This window comes from Bombus pascuorum, chromosome 1 (assembly GCF_905332965.1).
Source record: "Bombus pascuorum chromosome 1, iyBomPasc1.1, whole genome shotgun sequence".
NCBI classification, from domain to species: Eukaryota; Metazoa; Arthropoda; class Insecta; order Hymenoptera; family Apidae; genus Bombus; species Bombus pascuorum.
This window is the reverse complement of record NC_083488.1, coordinates 5,525,633-5,545,381: the sequence shown is the minus strand read 5'-3', so window position 1 is coordinate 5,545,381 and position 19,749 is coordinate 5,525,633. Positions and strand designations below refer to the sequence as shown.

At 31.0% G+C, this 19,749-nt stretch overlaps 4 protein-coding genes across 6 annotated transcripts; 2 read left to right on the top strand and 2 right to left on the bottom strand.

Annotated features, from left to right (window-relative positions):
• Positions 1–340: 340 nt before the first annotated feature.
• On the top strand, positions 341–4,989 carry LOC132914289 (CUE domain-containing protein 2-A). Of its 2 annotated transcripts, none has more exons than XM_060973287.1 (5): positions 341–485; positions 1,369–1,458; positions 1,578–1,914; positions 1,985–2,158; positions 2,329–4,989. In XM_060973287.1, the coding sequence occupies exons 2-5, from the start codon at positions 1,370–1,372 to the stop codon at positions 2,587–2,589; spliced, it is 861 nt and encodes a 286-aa protein (XP_060829270.1). In that variant the 5' UTR covers positions 341–485; position 1,369; the 3' UTR covers positions 2,590–4,989. The 2 variants fall into 2 exon arrangements, with proteins under 2 accessions (XP_060829270.1, XP_060829260.1); XM_060973277.1 differs by lacking the exon at positions 341–485 and adding an exon at positions 581–768.
• A 531-nt stretch (positions 4,990–5,520) lies between these two features.
• On the bottom strand, positions 5,521–10,641 carry LOC132913936 (chromatin-remodeling complex ATPase chain Iswi). The gene has a single exon (XM_060972618.1). The coding sequence runs from the start codon at positions 10,567–10,569 to the stop codon at positions 7,540–7,542; it is 3,030 nt and encodes a 1,009-aa protein (XP_060828601.1). The 5' UTR covers positions 10,570–10,641; the 3' UTR covers positions 5,521–7,539.
• Positions 10,642–11,844: 1,203 nt separating this feature from the next.
• LOC132912145 (uncharacterized) lies at positions 11,845–14,625 on the top strand. 2 transcript variants are annotated; one of them, XM_060969436.1, is made up of 5 exons: positions 11,845–12,202; positions 12,651–12,909; positions 13,126–13,346; positions 13,416–13,745; positions 13,982–14,624. In XM_060969436.1, the coding sequence occupies exons 1-5, from the start codon at positions 11,947–11,949 to the stop codon at positions 14,131–14,133; spliced, it is 1,218 nt and encodes a 405-aa protein (XP_060825419.1). In that variant the 5' UTR covers positions 11,845–11,946; the 3' UTR covers positions 14,134–14,624. The 2 variants fall into 2 exon arrangements, with proteins under 2 accessions (XP_060825419.1, XP_060825332.1); XM_060969349.1 differs by having other exon boundaries at positions 13,126–13,745; positions 13,982–14,625.
• Positions 14,626–14,878: 253 nt separating this feature from the next.
• On the bottom strand, positions 14,879–18,656 carry LOC132912073 (N-acetylglucosamine-1-phosphotransferase subunits alpha/beta). The gene is made up of 7 exons (XM_060969217.1): positions 18,359–18,656; positions 17,719–18,140; positions 17,405–17,616; positions 16,507–17,299; positions 16,251–16,422; positions 15,977–16,164; positions 14,879–15,900 (listed from the first exon to the last, which is right to left on the bottom strand). Exons 1-7 carry the CDS (start codon positions 18,509–18,511, stop codon positions 15,591–15,593), a joined length of 2,250 nt encoding a protein of 749 aa, XP_060825200.1. The 5' UTR covers positions 18,512–18,656; the 3' UTR covers positions 14,879–15,590.
• Between the last annotated feature and the right edge of the window lie 1,093 nt (positions 18,657–19,749).

Below are 19,749 nucleotides of genomic sequence, written 5' to 3'. Positions count from 1 at the left end.
ATTCATAAAATAAATTTCATTTGAATAATTGAATCTACTAAATAATCCATCTCATTTTATTTATTTCTAAAGACAGTTCTATTATACATACAACAGGTACAGATTAATATTCATGCAACAAATAAGTTTCGGGGGTTACAGTATCGATATTAGTGCTCCGATGTAAATCGAATTTCTGCATTTGTGCTAATCCTATATAATTTGTGATATTTATTTTTTTCATTCATCATAAACGATATTTCGAGTAGAAAATTATTTCATTTTATAGAATAACTGTTTCTATTTGGAGTTGTTTTAATATTAAAATTACAATACTGAGATTGCTGATTTGATCCCGAAATGGGTCGCGGACTGTGATGGCGCCACATTATCTCTACCCGTCCCACCGGACTGTCAAATCGAGCAACATTGTTTGTATACGAAATTTTTATCAGTTTTCAACCTTAAGTACGATCCGGGGACTTGGAGCAAGTGAATAAGATCAGGTTCGTATTCGCACCTATTTTCATGATGAAATATGTCAATGTTATCTTACGAAATTGTTCGTTCATCTACGATGAACGAAAATGCTAAAAGCTGGATATGACCGGCGCTGCTACTACCTTTCTGTCAATTTCTTCTCCTCCCTTTCTCATTTTTCTTCGCGATACTTATTCATTTTCTATTTTCTCATGCACCACGAAAAATGATTTTATTCTCATTTCTTGCACGAGATAAAGACATTCGAGAAAAGTCAGTTCTTGAATACAATCCTGTTTTGGACTACATGTAATTGGTTTTGTCTTATTTCTCTTAACCTAACTGGAAAGTTAACAGTAGCTGGACGACCAGTAGCTTTCGGAAACGAAATTTCTCAAATAAAATTGTCTATGCGAATTAAATTTAACGTTAAGCATAAATTCAACGCCGTTAATGTACTGTGTAATAAAGTCAATTTGATTTATAAAATTCATGTTGCAAATGTAGAATTTGTGAATTAATATTTAATAGTTTGTTGTAATTATTTCCTATGTAAACTGATAAAAGAGTTAGACTTATGTATTTTTAAAGTGCTTTTTCTTTGTAGTGTAAATGTTTTGTAATAAAACTTTTACACCTTAATATAATTTTTTCTAACAATAACAACATTATATGTCATCATTGACATTTTGTAAAGACACTTGTTAAATTGTTTTAGAAATATTATTGACTATAAATATTGTTCTAATAAGGTTGTATAATATTAATTTTTGTTAATAAACTGATTACTTTAAAGAATATAAATTTAACTGAAACATAGTTTAGAATTTATAAATATCAAATTAAATATATAGAAATCTTTCAGTGATGGATGACTTTTACTTGAATTAGTTATTATTAATTTTTTAGGATGAATCGTACAATGGATGAAAAGGAAGAGTTGGTCAAAAAGTCTTTATTTAGTTTTGTGAGGAAAGAGGTACCAACTGCCCAATTAAGGTAAAAACAAGAAAGAAAAAGTGATCGAACTTATTTATAATTCAGCAAATGTACATGTGGAACTTATATAATAACTGCATTTAATATGTTTTTGTACTTTATAAAGATATCCCTTCCAGCTTAATAGATGACATTGTCCTGAGCTATGTGGTGAGCATGGTAGAAGAAAGTGCACTTGAGGAAGACTTGGACGTTGATGGATTATGTGAAATGGTTTCTGCTTGTCTTCCTGAGTTTTCTACTATTGAAAAAGAAGCAGTATCCAAGTGGTTATTAGATGTTGAAAGTAAACTACGGCAAGAAAGCAAAGGGAATGAAAATTGCCAACCTCAAGATCCCTTGAGTCATATTAGTTTAACAGCTTTGTTACCTCCTGGTACGCAGAGAATGAGAGTTCATCATCTCTCAGAAACTAGTGATGCTGGAAGTGATTCTAGTGGAGAATATTTTTCAGAAGTAAGTTTGTTCTACTTTATTTTTGAAGTAACTATTAGATATTTTAAACCATGAATGTCTTATTTATCAGGAATCATCTTGGCATCAAGTAGCACTTTTACAAGAAATGTTCCCAGCTGCAAGTCCAGCAGAAGCCAGACATTGCTTGGCAGTTGCTGGTGGTGATATAGCAAAGGCAGCACAACTTGCACTTCATAGACAAGAAGCAGGGCAAAGTATTGTTAGTAATCTTACTTTTCTAACAGTAAGTATCTATTTTTAAATGTATGTACTTTTTATAAAATATATAATTTATTTTTTGTATGATATTTGAAACTTAAATTTATACATGTATATACACATGTACGTGCATTTTCATAGTAATGAATCAATTATGAGTTAAACGATATAAAATAGCGTAATTATCTTCTACAGCCAAACGGTCGTAACAAGGCCAGAGTGAACGACGAGGAATTGAAATCACGTATCATTGCACGGTATAGTTATGTTGATAGAGACGACGACTCACGCGAGCATCGTCCAGTTGCACCGAAAACAGAACCAAAAAAATTAGTACGTTACTTAGATAATAAGATTGTAAGTGTGAAGGGTGAACGATACACTGAAGTAAGAAGGGGTGGTGAAGAGGAGGATGGCAACGAAGGTGGTAGAAAAAGAGGTCATTGCCGACCGTAACCAGTCCCTTTGCCTCCACCCCCCGATCCACCCCCTTGGAGGCATCTGATTTCGAATTAAAGCTTTCGCTTAGATTCTCTTGTCTTGCTTATAAAGGAATACGGACAGGGTCTTGAATTTCTATATACTTGCAGCACTATCTATTTTGTACCTCTCTTTTTCAGTTGAATTTGTTTTATCCACAATGACTTTTATTGATTTTAGAATTATTTTTATGCGTGATATTATAATCATTGTGATCTGTCGCAAAAGTCTTGGAGCACTTTAAAAAACCGCAAATAACTTGCCGTTCATAGTGTGGACTAATGAAAACGGTATATCGCTAATGTTATTAATTATTATTATTACGTCGCAGTTTAAGTACCTGTTAACGTATAATTAACTTACGTTTGAAACTTTTTATTTTTTACCGCAATAACTTTATATAATTGTCACAAAATAAATTTATGATTTTTAGCTTAGAGAAACTTTTATGGCAGCGAACTTATAGGTAAATCTTAAAATACAAGACATAATTTCGTAATGTTTTGTTGTTTTTCAAGAGTTTTTTAGATTTTAAATTTTCTTTAATTAAAGAATTTATGAACACATGATTACACTATAAGTTCGTTTACTAAACTTATAATTCAATTTCTGCGATACAATGTCGATAATTTTACTTATTATTTTCAAACGCATACACTCCTTTATTATTAAAATAGTATACACATTTTATTTATTAAACATGTTGTGTGTCCCATGCTCTTCAGTGAATATCGAACTGTTGTTATATTAACTATTATCATTAAGACTATGATATGTGCTGATATATCTTGGAATATATTACAATTACATATTTTATAATGTTAACTAATAAGATTAGTTCAGTTGATTGTTTCTAAACGTTACTGAATTTGAGTAAAATCTCTATCTCTGTCTCTCTCTCTCTCTCTCTCTTAGACTCGTACTATGTATGTAATGAAAAGTACGTAAGAACGATAAAATGATAAGTGGTATATCTTTGCAAGGAGTTCGGTTTCTTGCAAAAACACTAAAAATAAAATGATATATAACAAAAAAAAAAGTTTAGGAATTTTTATGTGCACACTTACTTGGAAAAAAACTGAAAAAATTCCAAATAAATAATTATTCTAAGCATGCATAGTTATAATTATTATCTACAAATATAATCGAAATTTACCAAAAGTTTAATACAATATTAATTGTAAAAAGAAAAAATATCGTGCAAGTAAATACTGCGTGCATACTGAATCTCTTGGTATCGCAGAAAAAAAATTATAATCAAGTTGTAGATTTCGGATAATAAATTGTAGTATATGTATTAGGTAGGAAGAAATATATATAGTATATATATACATACACACAAATATACATACATATATATGTATGTATTATACATACATATATATCTATTTATATATATAAACAGATATTATATATACATGTAATAGATACGTAAGCGGGATGAAAAAATTGCTTACCGCGCCATATAATTTACCAGTATTACTATTGTTATTGCTATTATTGCAAATTTCAAAATGTAGATGGATATAATCCTTTAAATCTTAGGATATTAATAAAGTCGAGTGATTACTTGCAATAATATATGTACACTAGGAAGTGAAGTTTAATAATGAATTCATAGAGACACCAACTTTTGACGATCGTATATCGTGATTTGACACAACAAGAAACGTAATTGATCAGAAATATAAATTTATATTTTCATATTTTTTAATTAAGCCCATTGATACGCTGTTTAAGGAGTCACTGGTGTCATTGAATTTTATTTATTACATTTATTAATTCATTTTATTAAGTGCGTGTCTTTCTTATTAATGTATTTGTTTATAAAACTCTTGTTTTAATTATTTGATAATTTTAATAAAAAGAAAAAGAAGAAAACTATATATATACATATATATGTAGTTTTAACTTATATATATAAGTATATTGAAAGAACTTGAGCCGCTCCTTGCCATAGGTGATTTATAATAATGCTACAGAGGAGTCACATTATTTCTAATAATTGTAATTACCGAATGATGAATATATATTCACTGTAAACTAAATATACTCTACTGCCGATTAATTTCAGACAGAACAATGTTGCTGTAAGATTTCCGAAAGTATGTGTAATAGAATAAGATAGCAATATATTAAAAAAAATATTAAAAAGAGAAAAAAATAAAAAAAATATAAAGAAAAGTGACAAAAATAAAAAGAATAGGATAAGATGAGCAATTACTATAAACTGGGACACTTCAGTTTCTTGCGAATTTTGCTGTATTCCCTTTGATGTAACATATGAGTATTTTTAATTAGCAATATTGATTACATGTAATCTGTTATTATGAATGTGCAATTAAGATCGTATATAAAAATTAGGATTTATTCATATGTTTATACGAAATTGTTTTCTTATAAATGATCATTATTGTTTAAAACAATAATTCTGTAGCTTATTTTGTTGTCTTTGAAGCATTTTATTGATAAAAAATGGTGGAAAATTTATATCTAGAAAAAAACGGGATAACAAAAATTGTCAGCTGCATTATTACTCAAATGATATTCTACATTGTTACAAAATTAAAGACAATGAAAAAAAAAAATTGTTTAAGGATCCCTTTTGTTTTATGAATTCAAACATAGGTATAGAATAATAATAAGAAACAATTATGGTTTTTGATTATTTTATTTGCTTTTTAAGGAAAGTCGTTTAATTAAACAGGAATTTTATTATGATCGGAAGAAAAATAGTTCTCTCAGTCTAAGTAGATTTTAAATATAACACCAAATTCGAGATACATATATGATTATAATATTACATATATTCTGTGGTGATAACGACGAACTCCGGGGCCTTAAAAAGTGATCCAAAAAACAAATAAAAGAAGATTCTATTAACAGTCCCATTTTATTTTGTTTGTATTTATTAAGTTTATTTGAGATTTATCTCTCTTAACATTGATATAATGCAGCAATAAGAACTCTCTTTTATTTTAAAAAATACCTTTTACGGTTTTATTTTAAGAAAAATAAAGTCATATTTCTATATGTTTCCTACGTTTCTTATAGTACTTTCATAAATTCATGATATAGTTAATCAATATTTTTTAATAATTAGTATACATTTATAAAAATATATAACTATCTTATTGATATATATATACTAAATTATATATTAAATTATGATATTATCATACTCGGTAAAATATCTTCTTTTTGTGATCTTGTAAAATCAATAATTCCTAGTAATATATCATCGAATATAGTTATAAAATACTAGTATAGTTATTAGAATAATGATTGTATGTACACAATTAATGAACAATTTTTTGTTAAATTTACCACGAAACTCTTGTATGCATATTTTACCGATTATCGGTTAATTCGACTTTCCGATGCATTTAAAAGTAACAATGCTTTGTTCTCTTGTAAATCGTATCCAATAACTGGATTAATGAAAATTAGAATATAAAAAATTCTTCTAGAAAAGGAATAAAATAATAATTTTAAAATTGCTTTTTATGCATTTCGATATAAACGCTGATATATATGTATAATACCTTTTTCAAGTTGTTGTATGAAGAGAATGTAAGTTTTTGAAATGTAATCGTATTTATAGTCATTTTTAAATGTTTCATCTATATACTTTAAAAATCGATGATTGTTCAACAAAGAATTTGTGATTTATCTTATTTCGATAATCGATTTCCTAAACTATACGAACAATAATACATTCACCGTTTAAATTAATATACGTATGTATGTATCATTACGATATTATATTATTCATAATTACATTTGATTTAAACACAAATAAACCTAATATTATATATAAACCTAAATATCTTTTCTTCACTCAGTACTAAGAATTCTAAAATTCTATACATATAATTACATATTCAAAAACATGAAAATAGAATTGATTATGTTTTCTATCGTTCATAATCTTCATATTCTAATCCACCACAATCGTATTTTAATTATCGTCATTTCAATTTTACATAAGGTGATTAATAATCAACAACTAAACACTTTAGGTTTTCATATGAAACGGCACATGGTATTTATTCGTAAAACGAATTACAATGCCTTTTAAAATCATAGCAAATAAATAAAATCGTTCATGTAATATTGCATTACAATTATATAAAATTAAATCAAGGTACGTATGTGATTTATATGCAATACATGCATGCTATTGAGTGTAGTCTATGATAATTATGATATATATATGTATAAAAAAGTCTCGCTTTCCTTTAACTTCATCAATGTCAGAAACAAGCATCACTTTGACATTCATAAGATTAATCGAAATAGATTATTCGGTACATATAAATATAAAAGCTATCATTCTTAATGTCACATGTGAAAATCCATTTATTACAATAATACGTTTATTAACGATATTAACAAATATGTTCTCTGGCTGAACTTCGTTTTGCGATAGACTGAATTTCTGACTTCTTTTTTCATGATGTACGATAGGTTTTGACGAGTAGAATTTAAAAATAACTAGTTTTAATTTGTGAGAGGCGTTACTTTAAAAGTTATTGATATACGTATAAAATTAATATTTTGGACACTCTCGCCAGAAACTATCGTACATTATAAAAGAGAAAAAAAATGAAAAATTCGATGTGCCACAAAACGAAATTTAAGCCGTTTTTCTGTTCTACTCTGTTAGTTGCTTGTTTCCGTTAACTCCAAATATTTATCGATAGTTATTAAGAAAAAGCGAGTCAAACGTAATCATATTGAAATGTGAATCTCGCAGAGGAATGAAAAAGTGACGAAACTGCAAAAAAGTTTACAGGTTCTCCTTAAATTTAATCGATGACAGATCGTTTTAATGTTTGGGGGATGAACGATGGAAAGATTATTATATCGTGGTTAAATTATTTTTTCAAATGATAACTGGAAACGTATTTCCGTTTAAATTTTTTATTTCTTCTTTTTCCGCGGTTTATCTTGCGGAGCTGGTAGGTTCTCTTGTTTTCGCTTGGACGCAGGTTTTGCACCAATACTGCCGCCTTTCTTTCTCCTTTCTTGTCTCTCTCGCTCCTCCAACTCTTGATTCTCGCGCTCGATGAGCGTAATTAGTGTGTTGCATCGCCGCTGAAGTTCTAAAGCTGTACGAGACTTTACGAACCAGTCAAAACGAAATTGTGGCGCCGATCTGACCGTGGCACGAAGTTCCTCATATACGTTTTCCTTGTCAAAGCCAAGCTTGTGCAACATACACACGAGGAATCGATCTTCCTCCTCGGTGTAATTCTTACCTTTATTTGTACCATACGCTATCCTCAATTGATGAAAAGGAGCACGGTACCTTGCCATTTTGGCGTCTAAGGCTTTCTTAATCCCAGCTCGTCTTTGTATTTTTGCTTCTCCTCGTTCGATTTGAGCCATTACCCTATCAATATCCTGCAATTCATGACACCTTTCCCAAAAAACAGCCGAGTACTCCATCACTTCTTCAGGAGTTTTTCCTTCTACTTCCTTAGCTATGTTCTCAATATCATCACGACCATATTTTTCATTAGCTTTTATGAATTGATTAAAATCTCTCTTCGTCCAGTTCGTGAAGCCTTGAGTAAGCAGTTTCTCTTTCTCCGCAACTTCTTCATCGGTTAATGGTTGAGCTTCATCTATCTTACGCTGCTCCTCTTTCTGAATCCTTGCAGCGTCCGATCCAAGTTCTGGATTTTTTGGAACTTTATATCCTACTGTCTGTCGGAAGTAGTATATCTCTTGATCAAGTAATTCGAATAATCGTGGCGGGAAGAACTGGAAGTCTTGGACTATCGGTTGTTTTGGTGGTCTAGGTGCTTTCGGGGCTTTTGGCTCTGATACTCGGAGAGCTTCTCTGAAGTAAGCGTCGACCGCGTAATTGGCTTTACGTTCGCGTTTCGGTGGCTCTATCCAGTTACCTATTCCAAGAATCTTTTGTTTTTCGCGGTAATCCTCACCTTCGAATTGGTAGACGGAATCCGTGGGTGCGTCCACAGTAAAGTTACGCAGAGAAGATTCACCTAGACTTTCTAACTTCTGTTTCATTTCCTCGGTCTTAGCTTCACCTTTTTGAAGTATAGTGTCTATGTCTTCGTCTGTGATGGCGCTGTCTTTCGATGCAAACACCTCATTTGCACCGTGCCTGATCATGTTCAACATTTCGTCCTTATTCAATGCTGTCTGCTTCGCGTCCACTAATCGCCCCTGTTGAATAACTAGCTTATCTAAACGCAATTTAACTTCCGCACGTTCTACGATTTTTTCTTCTACGGTATTTTCCGTGATGAACCTGAATACACGGACTTGCTTCTGTTGGCCTATACGATGAGCTCGATCCATCGCCTGCAAGTCCATTTGTGGATTCCAATCGGAATCATAAATAATTACTACATCCGCCGTTGCTAAATTAATACCTAAACCACCCGCACGAGTCGACAACATGAAAATGAACTTCTCACTTCCCGGTGCATTGTATTCGTTGATTTGACGTTGTCTATCCTCGTGTGCTGTGTTGCCATCCAAACGGCAATATTGAAAACCTCTCCAATGACAATAATCTTCTAAAATATCTAACATTCTGGTCATTTGACTAAATATAAGAACGCGTGACTCTTGTTGCTGCAATTTTGGCAATAGTTTGTCTAAGATAACCATTTTACCACAATTATAAACAAGATGTTCATCAGTCGTGTATGGTGGTCCAGGCTCTGCACCATCAAACAAATATGGATGATTACAACATTTACGCAGCTGCATCAAGATGTTCTGCAATCTCATCTTTTCAATTTTGCCAGCACCGTTAACTATATCTATGTCCTTCATAAGTACCTTGGTATACCATTCTCTCTGCATTTTACTGAGACCAATGTAGACCTTGATTTCTTTTTTAGGTTTCAGTCCTTTTTCTACCTCAGATTTTAAACGTCTCAAAAGGAATGGTCTAAGGACAGCGTGTAATCTTTCGACTAATGAATTATCACCTAAGAAACTATTAGTATTAAACCAAGAATCAAAATCATCTGAACTATTAAACACATCTGGTAATAAAAAGTTGAGCAAAGACCACAGTTCATGAAGGTTATTCTGTAAAGGTGTTCCTGTTAACAAAAGGCGATTAGCAGTTTTAAACTCCCTCAGAATCTCAGAGAGCTTAGATTTCTCATTTTTTATTCTGTGAGCTTCATCAATTACCATATAACGCCAATTGAACTTCTTAAACACTGATTTTTCCTTTATAACCATCTCATAGGATGTTACACAAACATCCCATTCTCCAGGCATCATAACCTCTCTGATAAAAGTGTTTCGAGTTTCTGCATCTCCTATGAGACAAACTGCTCTCAATGACGGACACCATTTTTTAAACTCATTCATCCAGTTAGCCAATGTAGACTTGGGAACAATGACTATGTGTGGGCCAGGAATGTTTCTAAAGTGTTTCATATATCCCAGTAATGAGATAGTCTGTAGAGTTTTACCCAAACCCATTTCATCAGCCAAGATACCATTGATACCATGCTCATACAGAGATATCATCCAGTTTAAGCCTCGTATTTGATAATCTCGTAACTCACCAGACTTAATGTAGTGTGGAGATGATTCGAAACGGGTGGTAGGCGCGACACTGGCGTTACTTTCAGCCAACAACTCCTCATCTTCTTCTTGTTCCGTCTTACGGTGTCTATGGTCACCAGAATCGAATTTCACTTGAGTCTCTGGCTGTTTTCTGGGTCTCCCAGCTTTGATCTTTAAGGGGCTCCCAGCTTTGTCCTTCTGATTATTTGTCATAAAGTGTGAGAATATTTCAGTTTGCTTTAGTAAATAATCAAATCGTTTACTACGATCGGTTTCAAGTTTTGTTTCGAAATCACCACCTCGGGACGATGTGGTCTCGGCCGAAGATCCATTTGAGTTATCTCCTGTGTCCCCCGTGTCCGCATTTTCGTCTGGCTTCGACATTTTGCTTTTTTTTGTTGGAAAATATCTATTTTCTTGTATGTATAAATTAAATCCGGTTAATTTAATGTGTATGTAAATACGTGCTTAACTTAATTACGATTATTGGTGCACATTAGACCCGGTCTTTTCACTGTGACGTTCACAAACGCATAACACCAATTGCTGCCATATCTAATAGCGTTGTCCCTCCAAAATCACGAAAATGACGCCATCTATAAGCACCTGTCCTTTACGTCACATTAACAGAGGGAATATTTGAACTTATTTTAAACGAGTTATATTGTATGCAAGCATATGTATATCTGTCAATAATTTTGTCACTGGATAACAAATGTCGTCTCAAAGTATTCTAAATAAATTTTTTACGTTTATGTTGACTAATAATTCACATATACATAAATCTGAATAAAATACATTTGCAGTCAGTAATTTCATAGAAATTCTGAAGTAAAAAATTGTAATGTTTTGCTTTAATTAAAGCAGTAAGATTAAGTAAGTTCGATTTTAAATGTGAATACATAAACATATATTAATTATATTATTATGCATTAATAATCAAAAAATATTTCTACTAATTACTATTATTAATTTGAATAAAAAAAATAATATATATTGCAACAACTGCTGTTAATGTGCTAAATATAATTATTCTACTATATATATCTAGAGATATATTTATTTTTGATTATTTTGTATGAAATGAAGTACTTTAATAAATATTTTGGTATTTATTCATATTGAAAACATATATATTTATATAATTTAATTTTATTATTAATAATATTATATGTAAAACCAGAGGCTAAAGCTTTTCAACTTGACGAATGATAACAATAATAAAAAGACAACTTCTTTATCGATCGATTCTTCTTAACGTACCTTGTCGGTGTTCTTAACGAGTTGTATATATTTAATCTAATTGTGACCGTTGAATGTTTATATTTTAATCTTACTCGTACTTTAGCAAACGAAAACGTTTATCAATATTGTAAGAAAATATTTAACATAAAATTAAACGAAAAAATGATACACATTAATAGCAATTCTTGAAATATTTCCTAATATTAGAAAATTACAATTGGATTGAAGATGACCGAAAGAATGCAAGTGGGTTAAATAGAATGCAAATGAAGGTGAGCGACACTATTCCTACCACGAATTGATCACTTTTCATCGATGTTGTTTCCTAGACGACGAAACCCCGCGAAATGGCAACAAACAGTATACTTGACGTAATGTACTACGATATTCAAGATAATCATAGTTTCACTTCGTATCAACTAGCATTTCCCCTTAAGATTTTACTCTCGTTTCTGTTTTAAAAGTTACAGTACTTAATATACGAATAATTTGTTGAATTTTAAAAAATTGAAAAATATGTCTCTTGCAGAACAATCAGTTTCAGAACATGAAGTTATCGTGCCACCGAGTTTGCCATTAATTCTGAAGGAATTCTGCAAGGCGGCTATTCGAACGCAACCGTACGATTTACTTCGATGGTCTAGCTCATATTTTCGAGCGTTGGCCAATGGTGAGGAACCACCGACGAAATTAAGATTGGAGTATCCACCACCGAATACCGCTTCCGGTTTGACTCTCGGTTTTCTGAGGATTTTACTTCGACAATTTGGAGGTATCGATAATAATTATTCAAATACATATATATATAGGTATATGAATTGTTGGAGCAACATAGAATTTTTTATTAACTGTTTGAATATATTATTTTTGATTGATTATCCATATTTAATATTTAATACCACTGGTTCTTTTTGGTCCGTGTTTTATATTCATACTAATCACTAATACATACAATTATTCTAATTACTAATTATTGATGCTAATGAATAAAATAATTATATTAAATATAATTACTTATTAATTAGACGTAGAATTATCAATTATTAATATCAAATATTTAGATATTTCTTAGGTATGTTAAACAAAATATGTAATATAAAATAACTCTTAGTTATTATTTTTTAAAAGTAGAACTTTGTGATCTGGGTGGAGAAGGTTTTAAACTGTGTATTTAGATAAGCATCTTTTACCGACATTGAAAAATAATATTTCTTGAATAGATTACAATAAAACGTTGCCTGTGGAAACGATATTAAGGCTATGGGACTGCTTGTGTTTGGATCGTCGGGATCTAAATTTGATCTTGATGATCGGGAAATTTCGACGAAAATGCCAAGTGAAGAAATTCTTGGCAATCGCTGTTGGACTTTTAGGTTCCAGCCTCTTTGAAACAATGACTATGATTTGCGAGTTATTCACTCACGAACCTGATGGTGGATCTGCTATGGTTCCAGTTACATTCTTTCTGGAGATATATGGGTATATACAAAACTTACAAAATGTATAATACATATTGATGTAGGTAATAAACTGTGCAGCTATAAAACATACAACTGAAGGGAAGAAGAATGTACCTATATAGGGCGTTGAAAAACATATGAATGATATTTATAGATGATATTTATAAGATTATACATATAGGAATTTATGGAAGATATACATTAAATTAATTTATTAATAATAACACTTTTCCAGATATTTAGCTGGACTTTGTTGTGACGGGAGCGAAAGAGATCCTAGCGACGAGGATCCGACAGAATTCATTATATACGATTCTGAATATTCAGAAAATCAAGAATCGAGCAAAAGAAAATTTTCTATAGATCGGGTTTGTTCAGCTACGAGCCAAGACACGGAAGCTGACGCGAATTTAGACTTAGAATTGATATCAAGAAAGGACATAGACTCTTCGAGAAGTACATTCTTACCAGAAATTATTTCGTTCGCACATTTGTTACATAATTTACAAAAATATTCTTCTACAGCTGATATAACGCCGCAATTAAGCGAAAGTTACGCTAGCCAGAAGAAGATGGTTGAAGATGAAGCGAAACAAGATTTCTCTAGCAAAGAAACTTCTCAAATAGAACCTAACGAAATATCCGCTAGCAATGTCGAGTCAAGCAAGAGATCGGGATCTAATGGACAAAAGTTGAAAGGTGAAAACGCATCTGCAAAAAGTGTGACTAGTAGTACTTCAGCAGAAAGTTATAGCGAGAAACAGAGTATACGAAATACAGAAGATAGGGTTGAAAGGAAAAAGAAGAAGAAGGTTATAGACGCAAAATTGCTCAAGTACTATCCGAATGTTCCTGGTGAGATAACAAAGAATCTTTAATTATATTACAAACCGATATACATACATATATACAAGCCGAGTTGTAAAGTTGCTCGGGTTTATTTGTGTTACGTTTATGATTCTTTGTAAATTTCAAGTTTCTTACAAAATTATCTGGGGCTTTTATGTTGCGATTTCTGTACAAAACCAGTCCTTTGCTGTGATTATTATTACATTAATTTTCATAAGATTTCTGTTATAATTCGATACTAGGTATTGGATCTCGTCTATCAGCTGAAGAAGTAGCTAGTGTCGCAATATGGTTGAGCGAATGCGCAAGAGTACAAGAAGGCATGGTTGGCCCGCGAAATCTCCGGCATATGAATTGTCCTCCTTTAGACAAACAAGAGATATCGGAGTCATGACAAGACGCAATATGATTGTGACATGAATCTGCGAAAGTTTTCTAAATACTAAATATATGGCACTAGCGAGTGGAAACAATTAGAAATATTCAAAAGTAGCGTTATTTAAAGCAAATTTTAAATTTATATCTTTTATGCTTCGATTTTAGAACGCTTGTGTTTACACGAAAATACACAAAACATCTATACATGCTATTGTACAATAAAAAGCAAGGAATACAGAAATCGTTTTGTATGAATTTGTTACGACTTCGAAAGCGTATGTGTATAAATAACATGTTATATGAGAAATGTTAGACGTTTAGAAACGATGCAAGTGAAGTAATAAAATGAAACAAATGTAATGAAATTATGAAATCTTATTTATCCTTACTAAAACAAAAAGAAATTAAAAAAAAAATATATATATATAAAATACTATTATAGAGTAATATATAATACTATAATTTATAATACCTTTAACCATCTATATACTGAGAGATATCCGACTATAAAAATTCTTAAATAATTTTTTCAACAAGCGATGTCATTCGATCATGATCTATGCGCACGTGCGATAGAAATGAGCTCCTTTTATTATATATGATTCAAACAAACATTAACGTTTTATAGTTTGTAAAATATCTTTTATCTCTTTTTTTGAATTGTGTATAAATAATGTACAACTAGTAAGATGAATAACTTTATTCAAATCAAATTATGTACATACACGGTTTTCTGGAAATAAAATAAATACAAACAGCGAAATTAAAAAGATATTCAGTTTAATGGCATTCTACTTCAATAATAATATACTTATTATTTTAACAGTAAGTACAAATTTGGTACATTTCATATCTTCAACAATTATTAACCGGGTAATTTTCTAGTAAAAAATTGTACTACACATCAGAATAGAGAAATATTAAAATACTATAAACTAATAACACTTTAAAATTGCTATATATTTTTTAAATCTTATATAACTTCTCAAATCTCAGTGTAAAGTTAATATACATATCATGATACACTCATCTTGGAGAAAAATCTATGAGATCTAATCTTCCATTTTGTTAAGAGAGAAATAAACAAAGACAATCAGTACTTTATCAATATCACAGGAACGTTTTACTTAATTTTAACGCGACACTAAATATCTATTTGTTCATACCTTATTATACATTATACCTTATAAAGTATCGATTCTTAGCAATGAATGTTACCTTCTAATTGAATTTTTTAAAACAAACAAAGAGATTTGTATTTTGTTTCTCCAAATATCACTTCTAAATTGTGGATGGACTTGTAGATGTAAAACACACAATAAAATAGATGAATTATCTGTTAAAATAGTACAAATTTGTATGAGAATTATCTGTATAAAACACAATCCTATATTACATAAAATATTTAGAAAATGTTGCCCTGTTTAAAAGATATCAATATATTTATCCTATTTTTGCATTTGTACCTTAGACTTAAACGAGTAATATGGGTAGTGTTCGTATTCTGAATAATCGACGCACTTGATGATAAAATAAGTGATAGAAAGTCGTAAGAAGTAATAAAAAGATAAGGCATAGCAACAAATTTCTGGCCCTTGTTCGATTAGTTCTCCACTCAAGGAGCTTATGTCGATGAGTGAAAAGATTTCGATATTGCAAAGGTAATTCAAAAGTACTGCGTAATGGATAGAGTGAGCGATAAAAATCGTTCAGTAATGCCCGAACTATTTCGTTCTCAGAACGTCGAAGGGGATCCATATCGTCATTTAAGCAAATAAATTTTCTAAAATTAAAGTAAAATTATTCTATTCCATTTATCGTTAAATCCTAACAATATAAAAATGATTACAACTACTTACTTTGGATCTCTACGTATCTCGTCTAAAAGTTGTACTGTTAAAGATACGTTGCTTGTTAACATTTCGAATATTTCATTTCTTCCAGCTTTAATTATTTCGTGTGGGTAAAGTTTTTCTTGACTGAATTTCTCTTTAACTTTTTGTGAAACCGTTTCGCATTTTGCTATCAATTCCTTAGTTACAATCGGCTATAAAAACATAAATTATTATTATAAATAGGAGATTTTCTTTTTAGATTTAAGTATTATGTAAAGTTTACGAAGTGTTTGCTCACAAGAGATGAATCCAAATATCTTTCTCCAGGTGGTGGATTTAATACTTTAGTAACTTTTATATGATTTGAACAATTCGTTATTGCATTTTCAAATTCAACGACTAGACTATAATCAAGAGGAAGTGGATAAAGTCTAGATAGAAGAGTCCTGATTTCTCTATCTGACCAAGTGCTGAAACAGAATTACTATTTTGAATAATACTTCTGTTATTTTCTTTCTTTTTCTATTACTATTATTTTAAAATAGTATAACTACCCTGATTTATCCGTATCAAATGTATCAAATATTTCTTCAATTGGTACTTTCCGTTTTTCACTAGCTAGAAAGTAAAAGTAAGAGAAAGCAAACTGCATATCCTCGGAGTTTCTAACTTTATGGCTAGATGTTTTTCTAAATTCGTGCTCGAATTTTTGTTGCATATCAGCAACGATCCATTTATCTATTAGATGAGGCATATGAGCGGGTACTCTTCTACGTTCGAAACCATATGCCATATTATATATTCTATTCACATATAGCAAAGATTCGGCATATGTATCAAGTTGTCTTGTTCGAAGTTTCCATTGATCAGAATGAGTCGATTTATGATTAGCTTTTGTGGTACTACTAACTTGTGGTAAGTTCATGATATCATCATTTAAATAACGTTTCAATTGCAGACGTCTCTCAGTAACGTTTAATGTTTGATGTCTTATATTATTTATCATTTTTGATATCATCGATTTTTGGGTTGGTACGGTTTGATCATTTTCATTCAATTGTTCATTAAAATATCTTTCAATGGAACTCACGTAATTATTATTTTTGAAATTATAAGATTTATTTACATGCATCTTTAGATTTGTGACTGTGTGTGGAAATGTTTGTTGAATAGACAATTGTTTATCATTCCACATAGTACTTATACTTCTGTTTCTAAAGATATTTAAAAATTTTAATCCATAGTTAGTATCCTCTAGAGGATCTTGTAAAAGTTTGTGTGGGTAGTCTCCCTCTTCCTCGAGAGCTTCACTGTCAGTAGGAACTGGTGTGCTATCGCAATCTCCTCCTGTAAAAAAGATTAATGATACTAGTTTAAGTTTACACATATTGTTAGGTCATTAAATTTTTTAATAGTTGTTATTTCAAAACAAATATAAACAATGAGTGCTACCATCAAATTCACATAATGTTGTATTACAAGCAGGATCACATGATCCATCACCCACCCAGGCCCAAGGACAAACATCCGAACAATCAGGAACCCACCATGCAAGATACACTTTTTGGCCACTTGCTTGTGTAATAAAATCTTCTGGCCACACTTCTGCTCCTAACATTACATCGTCATTAAAATATAAAAATTTATCTGAAATTCCGGGAATTCTGCAAAAGTAAAAAATTACATTGTTAAGAAGATTGCAAATAGCTATCAACTAGATAATATAAATTGTTATGACTGCTATTGTATAATGGATATGATACTACCTATGAATATGACTTTCAATAGCTGGACTAGAAAATGTTGGAAGATCACTTTTATTTAAAAATATATCTTCATGAGTAATAAGTGTAACTTTAGGATTATCCATATCTAACCAACTTGGTATTTGACCATTTGTAACAATATACACGTGTCTCACCCAAGGTGCATACATTTCCAATGAACGTAATGAATATCTTAATTCATCTTTATCACTAAATCTGGAAGCAGCTGTGTTAACGTCCATGATAGGAACATGCTCTTTAAGATTTTTTAAGAAGACTGGATCTGAACCATTGACCCACGTATATACAACATCTATTGGAACATGTTGGCATAATTTTTTTTGGAAAGAGATACCTAATATATTATCATTGAAAGAATGGAACACTGCTTCGTATTTCTCTTTGCTCCATGTTATCCACATCTGAAACGTTAGTATTTAACTAGAATAAAAATTTTTATTTTGAATTTAAGAAATTCAGTAACTCGAAATTTACATGCAAATTTGACATTTACATTAAAATATTATCTTACACTTAATTAATTAATAAAACATATTCTATGGATAACAATAAACCACAAATTTTTAATAATCAACAAAATAGATAGATAGAAAAACAATGGGGAAATGAAATTCCTAACCTCTCCAAAATGAACAATTCCGATAAATATGCAAGTAAATGCTGTCAATATCACTAATAGCGAATATTTATATGAAAGTAGATCGTAACACCGACGCTGTAATAATTTCCATGTGCTCATTATATTAATAAAGATTCTGCATGCGATTAACATTGCTAAAGTTACAATACGAATTCATATAACACTGTTTACACCTCCGGCTGATTTCAATCATCGGTAAAAATGTACCGATACCGGTATATACTCGTTGTTATCGTATACAAAAGTCTGATAACTACCGCGGTAAGGGGTAAGCAGAGCCAGACTCTTAGTGACTGCACAATGTTGGCCCACTTGTCCGCGGTATGGCGCCTTGATTCATTTGTTAGGATTTGTTGTGTAGCACAATCTCGTGTCTACAACCTGCAATATCAATGTGTTATGTCGGTAAATCCATCTATATATCTTCAGTTGGTAAGCAGACTGAAACGTGGTTGCGGTTCCCCGCCGTACAATTATAATACATATATTATAATCATAATTATTTGATAATAATAAATTTCAATTCAATACGCCATGGCCATGTATTGTGCCAAATCGTCGGCCAAATTAGAGCGAATATAGTAAAAAACTATCTGTTGTCGTAGTGAAGAACGAGCATCTTTGTTGCAAACGGAAAGCATTACATAGTACAGTATTAATAGTTACAACATTTTTAATGATAAACAAAACTTAAAAACAAATTTATTTCCCAATAAATGCGTATAATATATATATATATATATATATATATACAATAAGTACATACAATAAATGAATTAAAAATATATTTGATTCAAAAATTGTATTTTTTTAATCGAAATAATAATACTTATTGATAGTTCACATAATTAATATTTAATTAAATAACAATATTTTTCCGTATCGGACAAAATACTGTATAAGTATTTTAAATAAATTATGAAAGATTATGAAGTCACTTAATTCAGTTTATATTCTTTACCTTCAGTGTATGTAGTTATTATTCTCACCGTAGGATGGCGCTATATGCAAAATTCTAAGAAATAGACGACGCACCATGGTAGCGGCCGACCTGTAAAGCACAACTCTCGACATCACGAGCTTTACTCCCACCACGGGAGCTTTCAACCTCTATATTCCAGATTGTGGTGTGGTATCCGTGGCCGTGGCCTGTGCTACCGGTGTTAAACCAATACAACTATGGATAAGATAAAGAACATATAAATTTAGGCTCGATACACATAGGCACACAAGCGATACAATGTCGGGCTTTTCCACAGCGGTGTGAAGTTGTGCGCACGAGTGCGTTGGTTCTTAATCTATAATGTAAATATTTTAATGTAAACTGGTCAAAGAGTTATAAGGTTTACAAACAAATAATTTAGAGACCA

Bases quoted from the DNA above. Each gene is read 5' to 3' on its own strand.
- LOC132914289 (XM_060973277.1), top strand. From the start codon at position 686: ATGATTTTATTCTCATTTCTTGCACGAGATAAAGACATTCGAGAAAAG. The intron at 769-1,368 runs GTAATTGGTTTT...TTAATTTTTTAG, and splicing joins AATCCTGTTTTGGACTACAT to GATGAATCGTACAATGGATG. The intron at 2,159-2,328 runs GTAAGTATCTAT...TATCTTCTACAG, and splicing joins GTAATCTTACTTTTCTAACA to CCAAACGGTCGTAACAAGGC.
- LOC132912145 (XM_060969349.1), top strand. From the start codon at position 11,947: ATGTCTCTTGCAGAACAATCAGTTTCAGAACATGAAGTTATCGTGCCA. The intron at 12,203-12,650 runs GTATCGATAATA...TTTCTTGAATAG, and splicing joins TTTACTTCGACAATTTGGAG to ATTACAATAAAACGTTGCCT. The intron at 13,746-13,981 runs GTGAGATAACAA...ATTCGATACTAG, and splicing joins GTACTATCCGAATGTTCCTG to GTATTGGATCTCGTCTATCA.
- LOC132913936 (XM_060972618.1), bottom strand. From the start codon at position 10,569: ATGTCGAAGCCAGACGAAAATGCGGACACGGGGGACACAGGAGATAAC.
- LOC132912073 (XM_060969217.1), bottom strand. From the start codon at position 18,511: ATGTTAATCGCATGCAGAATCTTTATTAATATAATGAGCACATGGAAA. The intron at 17,300-17,404 runs GTAGCACTCATT...TCTTTTTTACAG, and splicing joins AACATTATGTGAATTTGATG to GAGGAGATTGCGATAGCACA. The intron at 16,423-16,506 runs GTAGTTATACTA...ATTCTGTTTCAG, and splicing joins TTTGATACGGATAAATCAGG to CACTTGGTCAGATAGAGAAA.